The 24,538-nt window shown below is 43.5% G+C and overlaps 1 protein-coding gene across 1 annotated transcript in view; it reads right to left on the reverse strand.

The window, feature by feature from the left end:
* The window catches only part of LOC126188344 (dynein intermediate chain 3, ciliary-like), a 215,530-nt gene that overhangs the window by 74,717 nt on the left and 116,275 nt on the right, over positions 1 to 24,538 (reverse strand). Inside the window, exons 4-5 of the mRNA XM_049929942.1 lie at positions 8,171 to 8,424; positions 2,946 to 3,257 (exon numbers count right to left, since the gene is read on the reverse strand). Coding sequence (XP_049785899.1) covers positions 2,946 to 3,257; positions 8,171 to 8,424 — 566 coding nt within the window. The remainder of the gene's footprint in view (positions 1 to 2,945; positions 3,258 to 8,170; positions 8,425 to 24,538) is intronic.

The raw sequence follows: 24,538 nt of genomic DNA on the forward strand, positions 1-24,538 counted from the left end.
CTGTGCAGTGTGCACGTGTTGAAACCAACTCCGTTTTAAAAACCGTAAGTACTTTGTACAAAACTGTTTTCGATGCTAAATAATTTTTATATGCTGCATGCATTTGTAGATGTTACTTCACGTAGCGTAGTCCGCAGGGTATTTTTTGATATATTCTGCCTTCTTATACTGCTTATGTACTACATAACCTAGAAATCGTTGCGTCTAGTGTTTTGAACTTTTTGCCGTGCTATTCGCCGTTTCACCCATAGCAAAAGGGACAAATGGTGAACTCGGGCAGGGGTGATACGGTGAAGGACTTTTCTTATGTGTAAAGTGTAAAGCTTTTATTTAGGTACATCCCAACCAGGGTTTTTGACAAGTCATCAAGTCATGAAATGTTAGCGTTTCCTGTCCCATGCGAGAGTTATATTCTGTTTTATCCGACGTCTCAATACAACCGTTAATTTAAAAATTAGTTTTTATATATTTTTTGCGAGTACAGTTTGTTTTGTCAGTGATTAAAAAAGTAAATGTTCTAACTACCGCCGTTGTTCCAGCCAAAGATGCCTACATTTTACAAAAGACAAAAAGGATCCAGCCGTGCTGATTGGGCAGAGGAGCAACTTGACGATGCCGTAAAAGCGGTGCAAAATGGAATGAGCCTGAATAAAGCCTCAAAGGAGTTTCACGTTCCATGGTCAACGCTGAAGAGACGATTAACAAACGAGCGCTTTACGAAAAAACCTTTAGGAGAGCCGCTTGTACTAACACAAGAATGTGCGAAAAACACCGACATGGCATATAAACTAGCTGAGAAATATAACCAACATCACAAATTTAACCGAGAAAAGGAAATTGCTGGAATGGACTGGCTACATTTATTCTTAAAAAGAAATCCGGAACTCTCAATCCGCAAATCGGAAGGAGTTTCACAAGCACGGTCGAGGGGTTTAAGTACGAAAAACGTTTCAGACCATTTTTCATTGTTGCACAACATCTTGGTAGTGCATAACCTCCTTGATAAGCCAGGAAATATATTCAACGTAAATGAGTCCGGACTTCAGCTGAATAAAAGACCAGGTTACGTGTTGGCAGCAAAGGGGTCTAAGAGCGGTCCAGCGATAACATCCGGTGAAAGCAGATCGAGAAAACGCAGCAGAAAGCTGCAACGGAATCCCTTGGTCTGTGGTTAAAAGAAAGTTAAGATGCACTTTGAAAGAAAAATGGGAAAGAGAATTGGCTCAAACTACAAAAGGAGTGATCACAAAAGATTTTGTTCTGACTGTCCACCGTCCTTCGACCAAGATTTCGCATTTACCTAACTTTACAAGAATGTTAAGCAGGCATGGAACATTAATGTCTTTCTACCAACGGTTCCAGCTAGCTCCAACCCCTGCTTGTACGCGTGGAGAGGGGGATGAGATAGTAGATCAGCCGTTACAGGTGTGTCACGAGCTTAATACAGAGAGAGAGATGCTCCAAGGAAAGGTATTGCAGAAAAGGGAGGCAGGTGACCCATAGACAAACTAGTTTTCGTGTAACTATACATGAAAGAATTTGACAAATTTTTCATTTTCCTAACATTGCCCAGTACATGAATAATTATGTAATTAAAAGAAAAGCTTACACCGATCAAACAAAAGTTTACTATTGTGAATATAATTATTGGTACACTTTTCATCATGTTCTATCTGGAAACCTTGTGTCGATTATAGAGAAGTTTTGAATTGTGAATACTTTTCATCCATACTGTTGTAACTCGCTGTAATTAGACTAATTCTTTATGGTAGTTGCGATACATATTTGGTCATCAGTGTGTGAAGTCACACCTTAGTCAAGGTGGTACTGATTTAGTTTGCCTTGTAGCTCGTGCTCTTACTCCCTGTAGCCAATGTTGTTGCCGTCCTTCTGCCGAAACCTCTCAGTTATTGAGATTATGAATTTGTTTTGCAAAGTAGATTTATATTTGGGCAAATGTACAATAAGTTCTGTAAGTAAAGAATTGAAAACCATTGTTTCAAAAGGTTCACTCTTCAAACACACAGTTAATTTCGTCTTCTTCAAAATTCAATACACAGAAAGAAATTTCAATCACGTCGTGTAAGCAGATCTGTAACAGTAAACATAAGGAACAAAGTGTTTTAGGGCATGGAACACAGACGGTGAACCAAACAACTAATATAAAGGACATAGACCTGTGGGTTTCTGCATTTGCTACCGCTTGGTACCATAGCACTCTAATAATTAAGAAAGAATCATTTTTGCGCAGAAAACAAATGCTTGAAACCATGAAGATTTGGAGCAAAACACAACCACAAGGAATAAAAGACAAAAAACAATTTCAGCGAGGTAAACACATTGGTTTCTTCAGATGGTGGAATTATTATTGTTTGAGTCTGACAGAAACGAATGAACATGGTTTATAGATAATTTTTTCTTAGTCTATGAATCGCAGATACTTTCTCAAGCTCCACGTTATGACGTACAGGAATTAATCTGTGTTGGTCAATGACTTCAGATTTGTGAAAAAAGCTCACAAAATTACAAAATAAAATGTCTGAAATTTGTTATTCATGGCGTGAGCTTCAGTTCTTCACAAAGGAGGCCACTGTACGACCATATACAAGGACGTCTGAGTAGGAAAGGCCAATATTCCGAGATATGACAAGAAGCAAAAACTGCTAGTAAACATGGGCTCTAAAATGTGTGCCGGTACCTTAAGATCTACGAGCACTTGTTCGGTGGAAGAGATGTGCTTCACACTAAGAAAGATGAAGAAAATGTCGTTGCTTAGAGATCATGTGTATTAGACTTCTTTGCTTCGAATGATCATTCTTGTCACAACCCTGAATATTGACCATTCCTCCTAGGATGTGTCACAAATAACCTCTGACGGGAAAAGATCTTGGAAAAAAGCATACTTACTTTGTCCATAAGATTGAAGATGTTTTGCATTCGCCAACCCATATTTTAGCAGACCAATCACCAACTGTTAAAAAATTCTTTAACAGCGCCTGATTTCTGTGAAGGGCCACGACTGGTCCTTTATGTGCCGCATATTTTGCAACTATCATTTCCGCCGGAGTCTTCATCTTGCGGTTGCAGGCGATTACCTCGCCCATCTGCGTGCCCACCATGAACTGAGTCGGGATGGTAGGTTCGTACTCTAGGAACGAAGCGCCCGAGGCCCTGCCGATGTCCTGTTCACCCTTCTCCGGGTCTAGGATCAGCTTTTCTGTGGGCTCACTGAGCGTGCGCATGTCCCACCACATGACCTGCAAACAATAACACGACGGTCATGCGGTACTGTAAGATTTTAAGGCGGAAAGCATGACTATTGTTTTCCTTCATAAACTGTTTACGACTTTTTAAATCTAGTATAGTTATCGTGCAAGTGATAGTCAATTTTTGTCATAGTCTTTATATGAGAAAAGTCGGTTTGGACACTGCACGAGTACACAGGAGACATCATTTACTGTAATAACAACTTTCGTACTTCACTCATTTATTGTTTGAGTGATCTCTGTTTCACTAGGTCTCATTAATATTATGTACGAGAAAGCGAGCTAAGTTAGTCAGTATCCAGGCCTTGTTACTCGAACGTGCTAGAACAGTAGTGGAAGAAGTGTGAACGCGAAATGTGTCAACACAATTAACATGTTTCCCCACAGTAAGGATTCCCGTATTTCAAGATCGTGCAGTTGTCATTTAAAAATACCGAAATGAAACTGGAGTTCTGGAAAATTTCCAAACTCTAGAAGCTTCTTAGGCAGGATATAAAATAAAAGTAAAGCAGTCATTAACTTGAAGGTTGATAGGGTACACCGAACACTACGAAGCTTTACTACGGCAACAACAGATCTTTTCCTTCTCCCCTTATAGATTCTTCGCATTTTTTTTTTTGTCATGCGGTGTATTTAGAGGATCAGCTGTGACCTCTTAAGACACGTAGCTGTTACTGCTTTGGGGGGAATCTCTCAAATAATATAAACAAGTATGTCGTTGTCATCAATTGGAAAGAGGCACTAGCTAAACCGAAGATCATCCATCTCTTAAATACAAACGCTTTGGAGGTGGCCTTTTGGTCGAGGAAAACGAAGGAGTTTTACATCCTGTTGTTGCGAGAAATCTATGAAGATCCCACACTTCTAACGACAGAGATTCAAAAGGTCAAGAGATACAAAGCCAAAATCTTAAGTATAATGCGCAGATTGGCTCACGACGAGAGAATCTGCGTGCGGAATTTAGAGTGTCAGTCTTCGCACCCAACTTCTACGCACGACATCGTGAAGTGAAGGAGCTCAACAGGCAAAAAGTCAGATAACTCAGTCCTTGTGGCATGTAAGAGTCAATTGCTACATTGCACAGATAGAAACTAAGAGTCACATCTACGACTATTTATACTCATCAGATGTTTCTTCAGCAGCCAAATCAGAGCCTCGGCTATGTTCCAGAGCTGGGCCGTCACCATTTCCAGAAAAGGAAAACAGAGATCCCACAGACACGTTTACTTTAGAACAAATGCTGACAATCCTCAAAGCTACCCCGAATAAAATACTTCCTGGTATGGATGGTATACTAGCAGAAATATTGTAGTATATCTTATCCACATAGCTAAGGATAACGCATAAAGAACTCTTTTCAGCCGTTATCCTATAACTAGCATTCACAGATGGCATGACAGTACTCATCTGTAAGACTTCAAAACCTAGATCTTTTTAAAACTACAGGCTCATAATGTTGATGAATGCTGGCTTGGTGCTCTTCACATGAGCAGCCAGTAGTTTACTGAGGAGTCACTGGGTGCCTAGCAAACCAGCTCAGTTCCCGACAGGTCAGTGTCAAACACGCTGCATACCTACACGCATCTAGTGTACGTATCTTAGACAACGGACACCCCAGAGAGCTTTGCTTCGTTAGGTTTTCAAAACGCATGATAGAACTGAGCGTCCCTAAGTCACAGAGTCTTTGAGAGTGACCGGTTGCCAGCAGACCTTTATTATCACTGTGGACAGGTGCATTATGGGCACATATGCTTGCATCAAGGCTGATCAAATCCTAACTAAACGACTTTCAATATGGAGAGCTTTGCATCTGGGGTTTGCTTCGCTATTCAGGAAACTGACCAGTTTGCTGAACAAGTTCGCATTTCAAGGAGCGAAGTTGGCGGTAATTGCCTACTTAGATCATACTAGTATCATATTCTCAAATAAAGATTTTGAATTTGTGAGTCGGATCATTCAGGAGTGTGTACAGGTAAGTGGAGCAATACTGAGTGTGGACGAATCGACAGTCTCAGGGACTGGGCGGAACCGCAATGTCACCGACGAAACAGCTGAAAAGGATGGAGACACGGAAACAGCTGGGTTTATGAACCCCCGCAAATCCTAGAGATATGGCTTCAATCAACTGGGAGGAAAAATATCGCACCATCCCTGCAACCTTAAGAACGCACACCGAAAGAACCGTCAATAGGTTCCGAAAGGCGTTCTCTATCAACAGCTACACACTTGCTGGATTCCAACATACTGCTGTGATCTTCTCATGCCTCTCGTGAAACGGCTCTTGGCAGCGACAGGCTGCCACATTTGGCTTATGAACAGTTTTAAAGTGCCATTTGACGACACTGCTACACCTCCTACCAGTGACAGGTGAGGACTACACACTACAAGGTGATTTACCTACGACGATTCTATTAGGTATAAGAGAACACAGACAATTCCATAATTAAGCAGTTATTCAGAACCTCAGCTCGCAACACATGACTCCACCATCGGTTTGAACTTCGACCATGTATACTACTACTACCTTCAAGTGAGCTGTATAGGACAATAGACACTTCGTCACCATTCGTATCACCCATGTAAAAAGATCGTGGAGCAACCTACCACACAGTAGTGCCAACAAATCATACTATTTAATGATGTACTATTTCTGGACTGCAGTTTCTACCCATCTGCGAAACATAATGCCTGCAGATGGGGAATTTTATTCATTACACATCATTAGTGGACAAGCAGAGATAGCGGGCTACAGAAGCAACCTGTTTAGTCAGCACTGGAAGCTGCAAACCTGACTTGTAGATAAATATAAATAAACATTCAAAACCTTTTAATACATATGTTGCAAGAATGCAAGAAGAGGTACCATCAGGTGAGTTCAATGAATATCTTAGAACTACAGATTACATTCACTACCGATCTTATTACCACATCCTGTTACTTTTATTTTTTTATATTCATTATTATCTTTTCTTGGTTGTTGACACTATGCACTGTGCCCAACGGATTATTTTATTTCTGTATTCCTAGCAGGAAGTGATACTTCATCTATACAACACTCACCGACTCTATAACGACTTTTTTATTTTATCATCAGTTACAATTTATTTCAACATATTTCATATTCAGCAGATAGGACTCTCACTGTGTTAAACAAAAAGTATCAGTCAAGGCTCCTTCCTTTGCCATTTAAACAATCAAATCCAAGTATTAACGCTGAAGGAGGCGACTGATCATTGCACGTATGATGTGAGGTAAAAGTCATGTCCCAGACTATGGATCGAAAGGTCTGCAGTTCGATCCCCCGTCAACTGAAGAATTTTTATCTGTTACATAGCACTCCTTTCTTCTCTGGCAATGTGTGTCAACAGGAAAAATACCGAGTTACAACGTGGTTCCGAATTGACAAACTCTTGTTCCCCCTATAGCCTGCTTGATAAGATAGTGCAGACATCAGCGAAAGGCAAAGCCATACGACTTCTAGCAGGACCACACCTTGTAAGCACTGTGGTGTTCAAACCAACCTTCGGTTGATGACAGCTTCACCTTTTTTGCTTATGGCCAATACAGTGCGAATTTTTAACTGTCTTGAAAAGATTTCGTTTAAGATCATGGCTGAATTCTAAATGCTGGTGCTAATAATTTTTGATGCAACTAAGAACTGTGAGAAATGAATTATGAGTATGTGGTCATACAGACTTTGTGGGATATCACACGTCAACTAAGTGAATAACCACGAACATACATAGAGAAAGTGCAACATCATCAGGTCAATGGTAAACTCAAGGCAGATGATTAAAGATCTTCTCTTGTATTCCACAGAATTTTCATCCAGAACGTGGCCTCTCTCAGAAGCATTCAGTGCAGACACACTTTTTTCGACAAGGAAATACACCAGAGGTTTTGAAATGCTTTTTGGCAGCTGTATTGTGGTTTCAGGAGGCTTACGATTTGAGCTGAAAACGAAGGTAATTGGAAACGTCTACGAACCCATTTTCATTCAAAGGTTGCACCATGGTTCCGTCCAGAACATCGAAACTTCCCGCACGATAATATCTACACTCCCCAAGTTTCTAAGATTAATTTAATAAGCAGGTTTAATAAGCAGATGATGAAATAATATATCTCACCTGGCCTCCATAATATATAAACGAGCATGGTATTTCCTAAGGAAAAATTATGTGCCAGTTACTCTCCCCTTGCACCACTCGAGTGATGAACAATTTTCCTGTGGTGAATTATATGAAATCCTACTGAGCAACAAGTAGGATTGATACGCTTCGATCTCATAGAGAGTTCATGTTCTTTTAGCTGCCACTAATTGCCCTATATCATAGATGGTGATTGTTAATATTATAACATTGAACCCAAACAGACCTCCAACAGAATCCTCCTAACACATGTAGCATATATCGGATGTAAACATCTCTCCGAACTATTATACAATAGTGGATACTTGTGCAACAGCAACAGATAAGCACAATGGGTTACTATTTTAAAATCAACGAGACTTGGTAAACAGCAAGTCCTCTACTAGATTTGTAGCTTCGTGGGCTGATGGAATCTTTCCGATCTCTTCTATTGTCAAATGTATCAACTTTGACTGAAACAATATCGAGGATTTCTATGGGGTCCAACTACTTCTTGGTCATATACTTCAAACTTAGTTTATCACAAGACAACTCTTCACTCATCACAATGCGGTACTTGCGTCTAAAGCATCAGCTTTAGTCAAATTAGAGAAAAACAAGAAAGACGAAAAAAGCGCATAAACTAAATAACTGACATAATTTTGGACGAAATAATTTTAAATTTGTTGTATAATTCAAATGCCATTATTTTTCAGGAGGCCACAACCACCTTACATTACTCGCAGGTCTCCATTGACAGCTCACATGTGAACTCACCTGCCCGTCATAGGAAGTGGAGAAGAATTCGTTCCCAGTCTTGGAGTGTATGACCTGCACCAAGGCCACAGGGGCCCGGTGGCTGTACAGCAGGGTGCTGTGCAGCGTCAGCGCCGCGCCGTCCCTGATGTCCCAGACGCCCACCTCCCCCGTGGCCAGGCCGCTCATCAGTGTGTGCGGGTCCTTTGGGTTAAACTCCATACACGTCACCGCCCGAGACGACGACATCTTCCGGAAAGGAGTGTCAGGATTCACTGAATTGAAACGAAATCAGCAGTTATTCCCTAATCAGACAACAAATATCACATCTCTATCACACAAATTTGTTGCGATTTTACATTTTGACAGTAATTGTGTAACTAGTTGAATTTTCTGCACCAGGCTTAGGACGAAATTTGATGTTTTCTTACTGTGGCAGCAGTATCCCTGACGACTAGTGGGACCAGTTAGCATTTCACAGCTTTAACGTAGTCACAGTATTGGGGCAACCTGCGTTCTGACGCACTCTGCATTGTTGCCAGATGTATCCAATATGGCAGTGGTGACATCATCCGAGAAAGTGGGATGTAGATTTGGCAACATCGCATAATGGCATCCAATATGGCGGCCATAAAGTCAGATGATGATGCAAGTACTGCTATCCAAGATGGCGGCTTTTGGTGGGAAAGTGCCAAGCCCCCTGCCAAACCCCTCTGGAGGGAAGTTCAAATTCCAATGCATCACCCCACGGTTATCTCTACTAACCTAAGAAAATCGCGGGAAGATAGGTCAGTTAGGCCACCTCCACTAACCTCAGTCAACCAACCGCCACCTCGCCCATAAAAATGGCGGGTAGCTCAAATTCCAACATGATAATGCATCACACCACAGTTACCCCTACTAACCTAGGAAAGTGGTGGTAAAATAGTTCAGTTGGGCTACCTCCACTAACCTAAGTCACCCGACCCCACCTCCTCCTAGGGATTCACGGGAAAAGGACCTGACCAGTGCCAGGCTGCTGGAGAGAGGAAGGAGTGTACTTTACTTATTTTGGAACACTTTATTTAGGGATGAAGTATATTTTTGCTACACTAATACAAAACACACGTTCTGACATGATTGGGATCATACCACACAGCCTACAGACAAGCAAAGCACTAAAAGACTCTGCAAACATGCTTGATAATTGTCAACTGTCGAAATCATGCACCAGTCTCTATTTAAATAATTTGTGCCACTGCCACCATCCAATGTGTTCACCACGAGGTCCAGAGCCCAACTGACCTAGTACACAGTACTGTCACCAGAGTGCGCTGTTGTCCAAGATGATGGATATGATGTCAGCTGATGATGTGAGTACCATTATCAAAGATGGCGGGAAACAGTGTGTTCACCACGAGGTCCAGGTCTAGTACACTCTACCACCACTACAGAGCATTGCATCCATTCCATGACGTAATCCAAGATGACGGTCTGGGGTGAGGAAAATGGTGGGAAAAGGACTCTGCCTGTGCTGGACATAAGTCTTTATTTTGTAGACAGTGTCTTCACCATGAGATCTAGAGTCCAACTGACCTAGTACACAGTACTGCCACCAGAGGGTGCTGTCATCCCTCCTGTGATGTAATCGAAGATGGTGGGCTGGTGGGGGAAAATGGTGCAAAAATGACTCAGCCTGTGCTGGGCTGCTGGAGAGAGTAAGGAAGGGGTACACTTTATTTATTTTGGAACAATCTATTTAGGGATGGAGTATATTTATCACAATGATACAAAACACATACTCTGACATTCTTAGGGTCACACCACACAGCCCACATATCTATAAACTACCCCTACATAATACTCTGCAGACATGCAAACAATTCCTAACTTACCGAAATAATTTCAGTACAGACATGCAAACTCCTCCTAAATAACACAGTACACAGATGTGCAGACACGAAATCAACTTGTAAACTGTCCAAATAACTCATAGCACAGCCCACAAATCTGCTTGCAAAATAATGCAAGATACACGCAAACAACATATGCAGACACCGCCCACCGCCCCCTGTCCACTAGACCACACAGGAGGCTACCGACAGCCCTGCAAAGTGATGCAGCCACAGCTGTCAAACCACACACAGGTGTCCGTTTGGGTCCCGTAACCATGAGGCGGCAACATCCCTTTAATACTTGGTACGTAAGAAATTCCTCTCGAAATATGTGTTCACCTATGCATCGTTGCTGACGTGAATGGACGGGAGTGAAGACTTATTTGCCGAGCACGCTGACACTGCCGCGAGCCACTGCTGAATGCAAGCCAGTGTGACCCATTGCTCTCACACTGCTGCAGGTGAAAGTTGGGCCTATTTTCTGGTATACAGTCAGTGTTACACTAACATCACAGAACTCCAACATGCACTCACGCCAGTCCCATATCCAAGACACCTCTGGGCAGCTGATGCGATACCTATGGATACTGACATCACATATGTAAATAAGCGCCACGTGTTCACCGCTGCTGGCATGACGCCTTGCTCTACCTGTGGTCCAACACAGAGAGAAATCTTGCAATGCTTCCTAGAGTAGCTCAGTGCGCATTGTTCCTAGCTTTACATGCAAGCTGCATCTAACAGTGCTGAACTGTCCTGCATGACTGATGCAACGCCGTGAAGTGTGCCTGCGTAGCTACAAACCATCGGAAGTGCATCTAACAAGGTACTCAATCTTATACTGATGTCACATGGCTATGTAAAATCAGAACCAAGTCGACCTCTAGGAAATTGTATACTGTCCCAGAAATAGTTAACATTCGGTTTCTTGATGTCTCAGCTTGTATGCATGGAAATTCTTTCCCTAATAGAACCTGTTTACGAAAATAGCGTAGAATAATATCGAATGCAGTCTTCCTTGCAGTCCTACCCCACCCATCACATGTGACCCTTTCTGCTTTCAACACATAGAAACATTCCCTCCGCTATGTAGAGACTCTTACATCCCAGCACAAAAGAATGTCATGCGAATGCAACAAGCATTATGATTAGCTCATACTGAATTTACCCTCTGAATTACTGATGCGACCAGTGTGGAAGCACCATCCACCTTTTCTTTCTTTCTGCAGATGAAACTTTCAGCAGGAAAAAAACTATTTTACACAGATAGGCATATTGCATCAACCCTGCAAAGTGTCCCTACATATCGTCAAATACGGAAAGACTCTTATTCAAATACACTGCCTCCCTCCCCCCCCCCCCCCACTCAGGACAGGAGCTTGAATATTAGAGCATGAAACTGATCTCCAACCCATCAGTGTATCACCATCTACCGTATCGATCTAGTAAACATGCAATTCGTATTGTCCACCATACAAAAATCGCCCCTTGTATGTCATTCGCACATATACCGCGAAGACAGACAGCACAGTATATACACTTGCGGCACAAGATATTTCCCTGCAATGTTGGTGGGCATCCACTCCTGACGGGTGACCAGAGAGCCCGTTTCCCCCTCGACACAAATGGGTTACAGTTCGTGGTCCGGATCTGCTTCCCTGACTGCTATTTTCTAAACCCATCTCCAGACTTTGGGATTAAAAGAACAAATATATTTTCACATGGCTTGCACACAGCAGTATCCTACCGATAGCTGATGCACCATAATTGTGAAGATGTGGACTGGAAATTACTTTTCATCAAACCCCAAATTTTAGTTAGGTGGAGCGTGCTCTAGACCCCTAGAAACTTATCCTGTCTACGAAGACCTTTACATGAGAACTCGAAACAAACAGAGGAAATAGATATTTCCACTCGCGAATACTGATGTTGGTGATGCAGAGGATTCCAAATCATCCCTATAATTTACAAAGTCAACTAAGATGTTTCTCATGTCTAGAGAACTGGCAAACGTGTCTTCTGCCTGGTAGATGCACACACTGCAATCGATCTTCTCTCAACTAAATAAAGATGGGAAATGTGAATAAACAGTAAACTGAACAATTTACATGGGAGGGAATAATGGCCCAGCACAAACACATGTCCATATTGAGTCTCGTCAAATTTCCACACGATCATGAACGCTATCCATCACATACTAAGTAATAGTTCGCTATTCGGTGGTCTAGAGGACGGCATGGTTAAGTCAGCTACATTCCTTCATCCCAACAGGCCTTTCCATTTGGACAGCTCCTGCTGTAAGTGGGAAACGTGAATCATGCCTGCCACAGGCCACCGCTGGCGGGCACCATGCACCCATAGACACAATCATCCTTGAAAAGTGACCACATAGATACTTGATCACTATACTTACAATTAAATGTTACGATTGCAGTCTCAATTGAATGACATTCGCCAATGAGTGAAGTATTGGAAATACACCCTGCTGACGGCTGTGGTTCTGGAAATAGAAATATCTGTACCATTCCTGTGACTTGACATACTCTTCCCTCTGCTATCACTGTATTCCACAGTCACCTCCTTTGCACATGTCGGAACACAAACACATACTTTATAAGCCCGATGCTCAAGGTGAACCTATCACACATCCCCCACTACTACTAAGCATAATACTTCTTCATTAACTGATTGCCTACGATACGAAATAATACTGAGAGAAAATCAGCGATGGGTGGACATGTATCATAAGTTTTTCTTTCAAGTCTGTGTCATAGAAAGAGAGACATAATCGGCCAGATGTAAAAAAAAAAGATCTCAACGACTACTGTATGTTACTGTCACAAGCGGTCTTGGTTCTACAGGTGCTAAAAATATCCACATTAAAAGCTATACTGGCTTTATAAATAGAGGTGCGTGCGACATTATCTCTGAATGAGGTGGTTTTTCTGGACAAATACCGAGACGGTGATCGTAGGACTGTTTATTATCAGACCAGCACTCCAGTTACACGTAGCCCACGATGCAGCCTCGAGATAAAATCGCTGAATTTTGAGGATGATTTGGCTAAGGATCGTGGTATGAAACCAGTATGTTCAACTCCATCACACAGCCCCAGTTAGATATTTCTATAGTACTTGTAACATATTCTGGCTCGATACCATGTCAGAGGTTCTGCAATATATCCACTGAGTTATAGACGATGACTTATTGAGAAGGATCACAAACAGTAGCAGTAAATGATGTGCTGATTGACATTGTAACAAATGTATACTAGCTTTTCAAATCTCTAGTGTTACGCTATCTGCTAGAAATGATGTCTATGATTTGGAATCAAGTCCTTCCAGTCAACCACATACCTGCTTTGGATCACAGCCACAATTGAATTATATTTCTGGCACTCTCATACCTCGAAACGAGTCACGTTTCTCGAAACTATCTGCTACAGTAAACTTGGTTTCAGTCAGTCCCTACGCATCCTGCAACTGCCCCCATTTCTGCGGCTTTGTGCATGTGATCGTTCCAATTTCAGTCATAACTGAGCAGAAGTCAGAGAAAGCCATGTCCAGCACCTTCTGCAAGCCGTGTAGAAACAGAACGACCTGAGTTAGTGCAACAGGACTGCGTTTTGACCATTTGGTGGAAATGCGCACATTGTGGTGCATCTGCAAACTAAATACAGATACAAAATTGTTAAGGCTTTCGTGGCCACTTGTTGACAAACTGCCTATTGGCTTCTGTCTCGGGTTCTTCGGCCGACGTTCATCTAATGATTTTTCTGACGTTTCGCCAGCACGAGTGGCTGGCATTGTCAAAGCTTCACCCTCCATTGCCGGTGGTGAACTGGAGGCGAGCTCGCGGCCCCAGACTATATGTACCTGGCGCGCCAACGTCCGAGGGCTTCTCCGCGGTCATTTCCGGTGCGGTTCTCCTCTTGCTACCTGCGATGGTCGTTCGCTGCAGTACGGGAAGCCAGGATCCGTTTACCTTAAGGCTTTCCTCTTTCTTGTTGAAACTGTTCGCGTGTTTTTGGATTTCTACAGCTTCTCCGAACAAGCGCGTGTGATAGTGCTTCTCTACAGCCAGAACTTCCGTGTCGGCGAATTTTATTACGTGGTCGGTCTCATTCAGTGCGTGCTCTGCCACGGCCGATTTTTCCACCTGCCCCAACCTGCAATGTCGCTTATGCTCTTTGATCCTGGTGTTAATGGATCGTCCAGTCATTCCGACATAAAAATACAGATACTACAATCCGAAGCAGATCCGCGTCCATTCACAACTATCTCACCAACATGCTCTCATAGTTATTCTGTACCATCGAACAGAGAAAAATTACAAACTATAAAAGCTCCACTAACTTCACTCGATATAGAACTCACCTAGGCGCGGTTGCTAGCACGATGACGCATAGCTGCGATATGGGTCCGGTGCAAAGAGAGAGTTGTTGCGATGCTTCCCTGAATAGCATTCCTAATGGGACACCCGTCCGTCATCGAATTTACTTTAGCATTTCATGCTTGTAAATCTTTGTTTCTTTCTTCTAAAAAACGGGTTTTTAATTTCTCAAAATAGAAATCCGTCTCATCACACTGCACACTTCTTGTAAAGAAAATGGTTCAAATGGCTCTGAGCACTATGGGACTTAACTTCTGAGGTCATCAGTCCCCTAGAACTTAGAACTACTTAAACCTAATTAACTTAAGGACATCACACACACCCATGCCCGAGGCAGGATTCGAACCTGCGACTGTAGCGGTCATGCGGTTGCAGACTGGAGCACCTAGAACCGCCCGACCATCCCGACCGGCTTTTGTAAAAGGTTTGTATTCAGAAGTAGTCCCATCAAGGTATGCAGACCTGCTTGCTTGTCTGATATTTCTACGTCAGAACCATGTACTGTGAACATGAGTGCGCTGCGTCACACAAGGTAATTTAACATCAATTCATCCACTTTCTTTTCAATGGTCGCGTATTCCTTTAACGCAAGCATTCCGTTCCATAAATATAAATGTGTATGGGGATATCTCAATGCATCCCACATTTCTTTCGCAGTTTCGTGGTCATGTGTATCATCAAGTGAATAATTATCATCTACTGTGGTTAGAAGAACTCCCATCACGTTTTCGTTCGTCCACTGGGGGTGAACTTCCCATACTAGGGACGATCGCGCACAAACACAGTTTACTTATAGAGAATTCCCTGAATTCTTTGCGAGCAATGGTGGTAATTGTTTTTATTCATCAGTTTGATCGTTAACTTATGTGTTGTAAATACTCATATACTGTGGAGTAAGGAAACTTCCCTGTATATTTTTATCGAATTCAGTCATGGCGCTCAATTTCACACCGATTTCATAATATCCCTCACAAATCCTTTCGCAATCAGCAATGAAGGACAAATTTTCAGAATGGTACTCGAAGTTTCTCAGCATTTCGGACGACCTTCCAGCCTGTCTTGATATTTAGATGGTACCGTCACTTTCTGTTGCTGTGGATCGGCGACGCTGGGCTCATAGCCTGTGATCTCCATTAGAAAAACGGCAGGGAGCACACACAAATGCACAACATATCACAACTGAAAGACCACATTTATTTTAATATACTTACAGGTTCCCACGTTCCACAACAAATCATAACAAGAAGATAGCAACGGGCACTTCAAAAGTTCATAAGAATTACAGTGCACATCACTGATAACTGGGTGTTTACCGATCTTCTGCTCTGGGATAAGTAGATTTTTTAGAAGAATTGGAAGTCCTATTAACCAAGATTATTAGAGAATTGCCTTATGTGATAATGTTTGTAGACATAAAGATGAATACACTGACAGACAACTTGCATACAAGAATTGTTTTGTGGTTTGATCAGGTACAATGGGTTTAAGGATGAATACCTTAACAAATTTTAGTAAATCGTCAAATACACTTGATGAAAAGCTCTCGAGTTTCCAGATGGGTAGCAATGTTGCAATACTGTGACATTTCGAAAAGTGCCATTCTCATCACCTCGCGAACTGTTGAGATACTGTGAATGACACAATATTTATACTACGTGTGACCCCTCCAGCTGGCTGTGAGTGGATGGGTACTGTCCAAGTCTGGCAAGTGGGTGGGGAGGGGGTAGAGTTACAGTGTTGGGGCAGCAGGTGCGCTGGAGGCCGTTCCGGTACCTCTGTCTGGGCATTCTGGATCCGTCTTGTATGCTGGACGGTGCTGGACGCACTCTCGTCGTATTGCTCACAGTGTGGGATTCCATGTCACACTATGTTATCCTCTGTTCCTATTGATCAGAATCTCAAGAGTTCCTATTTCTATAGATTCCTTTATAGGGTGTCCCGAAAGTCAAAGGTATGGTATTCCTTGTAGCTACGTTCTGCTATCGCTGATTTCTCTGTGTCCCAGGCGTACACACCTGACGCACTCCTCACAGCGAATCGAGATACAGTTCCGCGTTTGCCTATGATACTTGTGGCCACATTTACGAAAAGATGATAAATATACCAAGTACATGGAGCCAAGGTACTCTTTCGTCTTAGGCAGTGGTCGGTAGATGATTTTTACTTTGGATTTTTCAAACAGCCTCGAGATTTTGGCTGAGAGGTATAGAAGGAAACTGAGTTTTTTGTCTCCTTCTTCGTCCTCCCGGTTTACTGCATATTTTCTCTTCTTGATAGCTCTACCAATCTGTGCTTCACTGAACCCATTTTTAGCGGAACACTCCTTCAAGTGCTCCAGTTGGTTTGTAAGGCTTTTTTCTATCGCAGATGACGTGCACACTGTGTATCGGAGAGGTCAGCAGTGTGTGCCACTGCGCTCGATGATGGCTGCTCATTGCATTCAGACACAGCTCTGTGTGTGTGTCTTCTTCCTATAGACCGAATGGCCTGGTGTAACATCAGCCTTCTTCGTTATTAGTGTATCCAGGAAAGTGAGACAACCATTCTCCTCTACACTAACAAAAGTCTTGCAAAATAGGGATATGCACGTATACAGGTGGCTACAGTAGCACGCACACATGATATAAAAGGGCAGTGCACTGATGGAGCTGTGATATACACTCCTGGAAATTGAAATAAGAACACCGTGAATTCATTGTCCCAGGAAGGGGAAACTTTATTGACACATTCCTGGGGTCAGATAAATCACATGATCACACTGACAGAACCACAGGCACATAGACACAGGCAACAGAGCATGCACAATGTCGGTACTAGTACAGTGTATATCCACCTTTCGCAGCAATGCAGGCTGCTATTCTCCCATGGAGACGATCGTAGAGATGCTGGATGTAGTCCTGTGGAACGGCTTGCCATGCCATTTCCACCTGGCGCCTCAGTTGGACCAGCGTTCGTGCTGGACGTGCAGACCGCGTGAGACGACGCTTCATCCAGTCCCAAACATGCTCAATGGGGGACAGATCCGGAGATCTTGCTGGCCAGGGTAGTTGACTTACACCTTCTAGAGCACGTTGGGTGGCACGGGATACATGCGGACGTGCATTGTCCTGTTGGAACAGCAAGTTCCCTTGCCGGTCTAGGAATGGTAGAACGACGGGTTCGATGACGGTTTGGATGTACCGTGCACTATTCAGTGTCCCCTCGACGATCACCAGTGGTGTATGGCCAGTGTAGGAGATCGCTCCCCACACCATGATGCCGGGTGTTGGCCCTGTGTGTCTCGGTCGTATGCAGTCCTGATTGTGGCGCTCACCTGCACGGCGCCAAACACGCATACCACCATCATTGGCACCAAGGCAGAAGCGACTCTCATCGCTGAAGACGACACGTCTCCATTCGTCCCTCCATTCACGCCTGTCGCGACACCACTGGAGGCGGGCTGCTCGATGTTGGGGCGTGAGCGGAAGACGGCCTAACGGTGTGCGGGACCGTAGCCCAGCTTCATGGAGACGGTTGCGAATGGTCCTCGCCGATACCCCAGGAGCAACAGTGTCCCTAATTTGCTGGGAAGTGGCGGTGCGGTCCCCTACGGCACTGCGTAGGATCCTACGGTCTTGGCGTGCATTCGTGCGTCGCTGCGGTCCGGTCCCAGGTCGACGGGCACGTGCACCTTCCGCCGACCACTGGCGACAACATCGATGTACTGTGGAGACCTCACGCCCCACGTGTTGAGCAATTCGGCGGTACGTCCACCCGGCCTCCCGCATGCCCACTATACGCCCTCGCTCAAAGTCCGTCAACTGCACGTACGGTTCACGTCCACGCTGTCGCGGCATGCTACCAGTGTTAAAGACTGCGATGGAGCTCCGTATGCCACGGCAAACTGGCTGACACTGACGGCGGCGGTGCACAAATGCTGCGCAGCTAGCGCCATTCGACGGCCAACACCGCGGTTCCTGGTGTGTCCGCTGTGCCGTGCGTGTGATCATTGCTTGTACAGCCCTCTCGCATTGTCCGGAGCAAGTATGGTGGGTCTGACACACCGGTGTCAATGTGTTCTTTTTTTCCATTTCGAGGAGTGTATGCTCAGGTGATTCGTGTGAAAATGTTCCCGACCTAGACATTGACACACGTCAGGAATTACAGACTTTGAACCTGGAATGGTAGTTGGAGCTAGATGCATGGGACATTCCATTTCAAAAATCGTTAGAGAATTCAATATTCCGAGACCCAAAGAGTCCAGACTGTGCCGAGAATACCAGATTGCAGGCATTATCTCTCACCACGGACAATTCAGTGGCCAACAGTCTTCACTTAACGGCCAAGAGAAGCAGCGTTTCCGCAGAGCTGTCACTGCTAACAGACAAGCAATACCGCGTGAAATGAGCGCAGAAATGAATGAGGGTTGTACAGCGAATGTATCCGTTAGGACAGTGCGATGAAATTTGGCGTTAATGGGCTGTGGCAGCAGACGACCGACGCGAGTGCCCTTGCCACCAGCACGCCATCGCGTGCAGCGCCTCTCCTCGGCTCTTGACCACACTGGTTGGACCCCGGACGACTGGAGAACCGTGGCCTGGTCGGGTGAGTCCCGATTTCAGTTGGTAGGTTCGAGTGTGGCGCAGACCCCACGAAGCCGTGGACTCGAGTTGTCAACAAGGCACTGTGCAAGATGGTGGCGGCTCCATAATGGTGTGGGCTGTGTTTACGTGGAATGGACTGTGTCCTCTGGCCCAAGTGAAATGATAATGGACTGGAAACCATTACGTTCGGCTATCTGCAGAACATTGCAGCCATTTATGGACTTCGTGTCCCCATGACAACGCGATGTCACCGGGCCACAACTGTTCACGATTGGTTTGAAGAACATCCTGGAAAATTTTAGTGAATGATTTGGCCACACAGGTTGCCCAACGTGAGTGACATGGAACATATATGGGACATAACTGAGAGGGAGGTAGTGCACAAAATCATGCACTGGCATCACTTTTGCAATTATGCACGACTATAGTCGCAGCATGGCTCAATATTTCTGCAGAGGACTTCCAACGACCTGCTGAGTCCAAGGCGTGTCGAGTTGCTGCACCACGCCACGAAGGAGGCGGTCCGGCACGATACTAGCAGGCAGCCAATGACTCTTGCATCTCAGTATTTTTCCACAGTGAAACCAATGTTTTGCTGGGTGCTGTTAAGATTGTACTGAAGCTCGTCCAGTGTCTGTCTGCTATGCTCCCGTGCCAAAAAGTATCATCGACGTAGCGAAGAACTGCTTTGGTTTTCGGCGAGTAGATTGAAGCGCCATCTCCAAAGAATGTTGCACATACTGATTGCCAGGTGGTCGTCAGTACATGTTTAAAAAGTTTAGTTATTTGCAGCTCGAAATGTCGAATCAGAAGTGTCAAGAACTGTTGAAGAAGTACTTTTGTGAAGAGCTATGTAACGTTTAAACTCAAGGGCAGATCATCTCTTTGTAAATGCATGCCCTTAAGTTCTTTAGCGAAATTGGCTGAGTTCTTCACATTGTGACTGCAGTAGCCCACAATAAGCTTTGGAAACATTGCCAGATATTCGGCCAGTCCCTAACTGTGAGTATTGGCTCCAGAAGCATCTCTTCCTTGTGAATTTTGGGAAGAAGTCGAATGAGGTGTGGTGTTCCTGGCGTCCTGGAATACAGCCACTTTCTCACTTCTTCTACTATACCTGAAGTCTTCAACAAAGCCACCATCTTCCTGGTGGTGTACTGACGACCAAACTGCTTCAAGTGCAATGGACACTTCTTTGAACACATAGATGGAGTGGCCATGGGACCCCGAGTGGCTCCTGGGATTGCAAATCTCTACATGCACCTTTTGAGAAGGTGGCTCTTCAAACCACTTCCCAAAAATCCGAGCACTTATTCCGTTATGTCTACGATACTTTTGTGTTGTGGGAACATGGCAGACAGGCGCCGGATGAGTTTCTGAGCCATCTTAACAGAATCAGTTAGTGAGCCATCTTAAAAGAATCCATCAAAAAATTGCACCCAGAATGGAAATACAGGGGAATAGTTGTCTGCCATTCTTGGACATTCTAATAGAGGAGAAGGCCGATGGTACACAAGGTCATGTAGTATATAGGAAGAAGACTCTCTAGCTGCAACCATCCAGCATAACAGTAGACAATGCTTACCGCCCTGGTACATAGGGCCACGGGCTTCCACAGAAAGTTATTCAAGAGGGGCACCATTAAAAAAACTGATGTTTTTCTTAGATTTGTTCAGTTTAGACCGTGATGTGCCCCAACAAATGAATTTGATAAGAATCACACAAAGTAAGTATGTCTTATGAGACTTCCTGGCAGATTAAAACTGTGTGCCCACCCGAGACCCGAACTCGGGACCTTTGCCTTTGGCAGGCAAATTCTCTGCCACCTGAGCTACCCAAGCACGACTCATGACCCGTCCCCACAGCTTTAATCTCCTACTTTCCAAGCTTAACTGAAGCTCTCCAGCGAACCTTGCAGAACTAGCACCCCTGGAAGAAAGGATATTGCGGAGACATGGCTTAGCCACAGCCTGGGGGATGTTTCCAGAATGAGATTTTCACTCTGCAGCAGAGTGTGCGCTGATATGAAACTTCCTGGCAGATTAAAACTGTGTGCCGGACCGAGACTCGAACTCAAATGGCAGAGCATTTCCCCGCAAAAGACAAAGGTCCCCAGTTCGAGTATCGGTCCAACACATAGTTTTAATCTGCCAGGAAGTTTCATGTCAGCGCACAATGCGCTGCAGAGTGAAAATTTCATTCTGGTAAATGTGTCTTAACTGTCTGAAGGTTTCCAGATAATATTTTTTTAAGGTAGCATACGATTATATCTTAAAGGAAAACATATTTCATTAGTGTATCAAAATTACATCTTTTTATATTATTAGTATCAATTTGGTTGAAGGAAACCCTTGAAAACAACCGTGAAATTGGTCGCTAGAATCTACTGTTAAGTCTAAGACTCAACCACAATGGTCCTCGTCTGTAGAAAATGTACAGCATAACTCATACCTCTATGGCTGCTTGTCGCTCTGTGTTAGATTAGATTAGTACTTCTTCCATAGATCATTAATACGACAGTTCGTAATGATGTGGAGCGTGTCAGGTTAATAAAATGTGTCTATACAAGATATTACATTACACAAAATATTACATGACACTCAATATTTTTAATTTTTTTTTTTTGTGTTGGGGAAATTACCCACTTACTATATCCAAAAATTCATCTAATGAATAGCAGGAGTTGCCATTAAGAAATTCTTTTAATTTCCTTTTAAATGCTATATGGTTTTTAATGCTATTAGGTAAGTGACCAAAGACTTTTGTGGTAGCATAATTTACCCCTTTCTAAGCCAAAGTTAGATTTAAACTTGCGTAGTGAAGATCATCCTTTCTCCTAGTGTTGTAGCCATGTACACTGCTATTACTTTTGAATTCGTTCGGACGTTGCAAGCCATATAGTTCACGAAGATCCCAACATCTTCTAAACCCAGATGTTTTACTATATTTACTCTATTTTAGCCTAGAAAATGATAATTCTTTTACGTCTCGATCCACAGAGGTATAGGCGATTACAACTACAGTGAAAGATGACCGTGTTCTCCACACACTATTATAATACCTCTCCCTCGTGAAACTGAATGCAGTCTCTTTCTCCACGACAAATGCTAACTTACTCTTGAGAGTAAGTTGTGGAACAGGTCAAGGGATTGTCTTGTGGGACTTGCGGAGGGGTGTCAGGCAGATACACTGCAGTCATGTTTAGAATATGTTGTTTTAGCTGCCTGAGCTGTCCTTCTTAAATACCCACATGAAAGTGACAGAGAAAAGGTCGAGTACTCTTTTTGGCAATGTCTGGCAAAGGTGCACGTCGACCAAGATTGGATAACAAAGCCAAAATCACCACAAGACTAGAAAACGGTATAATTTCTCCTAAACTGCCTGACAACCAAACAATATACTGTTTATTAAGTCAGTGTTTCTCCTTGCGCTCTGTAATGCTAAATGTGCAATTAGTAGAACCACAGGCAGTTATTTCTAGAAATGCAACGAGAATTCTGTAATGAATATAAACGTCTCTACCCCGGATTTCAGGAGCGGGCAAAGCCCCCTCTTGCCACCCTCCTCCCCGCCCCCCAACCCTGTTGAGAACGCCTATGCATAGGGAGCATGCCACCTGTGATAGAGAAATCCTCCCACCCGAAATAGATCACATAAAGGAAGTTCAAAATGGCTCTGAGCACTATGGGACTTAACTTCTGAGTTCATCAGTCCCCTAGACCTTACAACTACTTAAACCTAACTAACCTAAGGACATCACACACATCCATGCCCGAGGCAGGATTCGAACTTGCGACCGTAGCGGTCGCGCGGTTCCAGACTGTAGCGCCCAGAACCGCTCGGCCACTCTGGCCGGCCATAAAGGAAGTGTTCCACAAAATTGGGCATAGTGAAGCACAGATTAGAAGGGCATTTAAGAAGACAAAAGAGGCAACATCCTGAGAGGGGGAGTAGGAAGAGGACAAAAGACCCCTTCCTTCTTTACTTGAAACCGCTCTCAGCCAAAACTGTGTGGCTGTTTGAAAAATCCGACATGAAAACCATCTTGTGACCGCTAAGATGAAAGGGTACTTTGGCTCTCCAAAAGATTAACTAAAACTGAGCATACCTACGATACAGCCCAAGACCTCCGATATTTCCGAATCTAGGCGAAAGTTTGATAATAGCGCCTCCCCTCCCTTTCGAGGGATTGAAATAGGACGCCAAAAATTTTTAAGAAATCTATTTTTCAAAAATATGTTCATGTTATAGAGCACATCTTTCTGAAGAGTTTGATATACAAAACTTAAATGTTCGAGGAAATGTGAGACATGTTATATCCTGTGGTGCCTCTCCTGCTCCCAGTAGGCCGGTTTGATATATATATATATATATATATATATATATATATATATATATATATATATTACTGGGTGGGATTATTTGTGACAGGGAAAGAAGAACTCTCCAGAAAATTTGAAAGCTTTATTGTCTATTAGCTAATAACTTTCTCTTTAGTGTGACATAAAATTAAATATAGGAAAGATAACAGTATTGAAAACAAGGGACAAGAAAGACATTACACACTTCTTCAATCCTTAGGTCCAAGCATTTTTTTCTCACTAATCTTGCTACAGCTTTATGCCGTGTGCTTTCCTTTCCGCAAAAGAATCTGTTACCTTTTCATAGTTCGTCAAACGTTTTGCTAAATGAAAAATTAAAATGTCGTTGTCTAATACTGAAAAATATGTTAATACGAATAGTACGCAATACTGGCGTGGTTTCTCGATTTGATTACGTCTGTTTTGTCACTGTCTACTAGATAAAACGGAAAATGGTTCAAATGGCTCTGGGCACTATGGGACTTAACAGCTGAGGTCATGAGTCCCCTAGAACTTAGAACTACTTAAGCCTAACTAACCTAAGGACATCACACACATCCATGCCCGAGGCAGGATTCGAACCTGCGACCATAGCGGTCGCGCGGTTCCAGAATGAAGCCCCTAGATAAAACGAAACAGGCCTTTCCAATATTACAGCAATTGTAACAAACTCCAAATAAGCGAGACTATTTTGGCACAACTGGTCATATTTATCTACCTCATTTACATAAATAACACGACGGAATATAATTCACGAAGCACCACTATCAAATGCCTATTAGGCCTACTACAAGCTAAAAGTTCTGTGTTAGGAAGAAGTTTCACATTTCATTCATATGCTCCAGTTTCTAAAGCTGAGTTTCCAAAAGTAGTATTTCAATACTTTTATATAAATTTGGAATCGTCATATACTACCATATACACACATCATGAAATGTTTTCATCACCTCGGTTCCGAGAATTCCGGAACCTGTACAGAAAATTGGAATAGAGATCAACATAAACATCATTTCCGCCCTTTTTATTGCTAATGAAAACCACACGTTGCATGTTGTACCACCATACAGCGGGACCTTCAGAGGTGGCGGTCCAGATTCCTGTACACACCAATACCCCGTAACACGTCCTCTTGCATTGATGCGTGCCTTATTTGTCGTGGCATACTATCCACAAGTTCAT

The sequence above is a fragment of the Schistocerca cancellata genome, chromosome 5 (genome assembly GCF_023864275.1).
Source record: "Schistocerca cancellata isolate TAMUIC-IGC-003103 chromosome 5, iqSchCanc2.1, whole genome shotgun sequence".
NCBI lineage: Eukaryota > Metazoa > Arthropoda > Insecta > Orthoptera > Acrididae > Schistocerca > Schistocerca cancellata.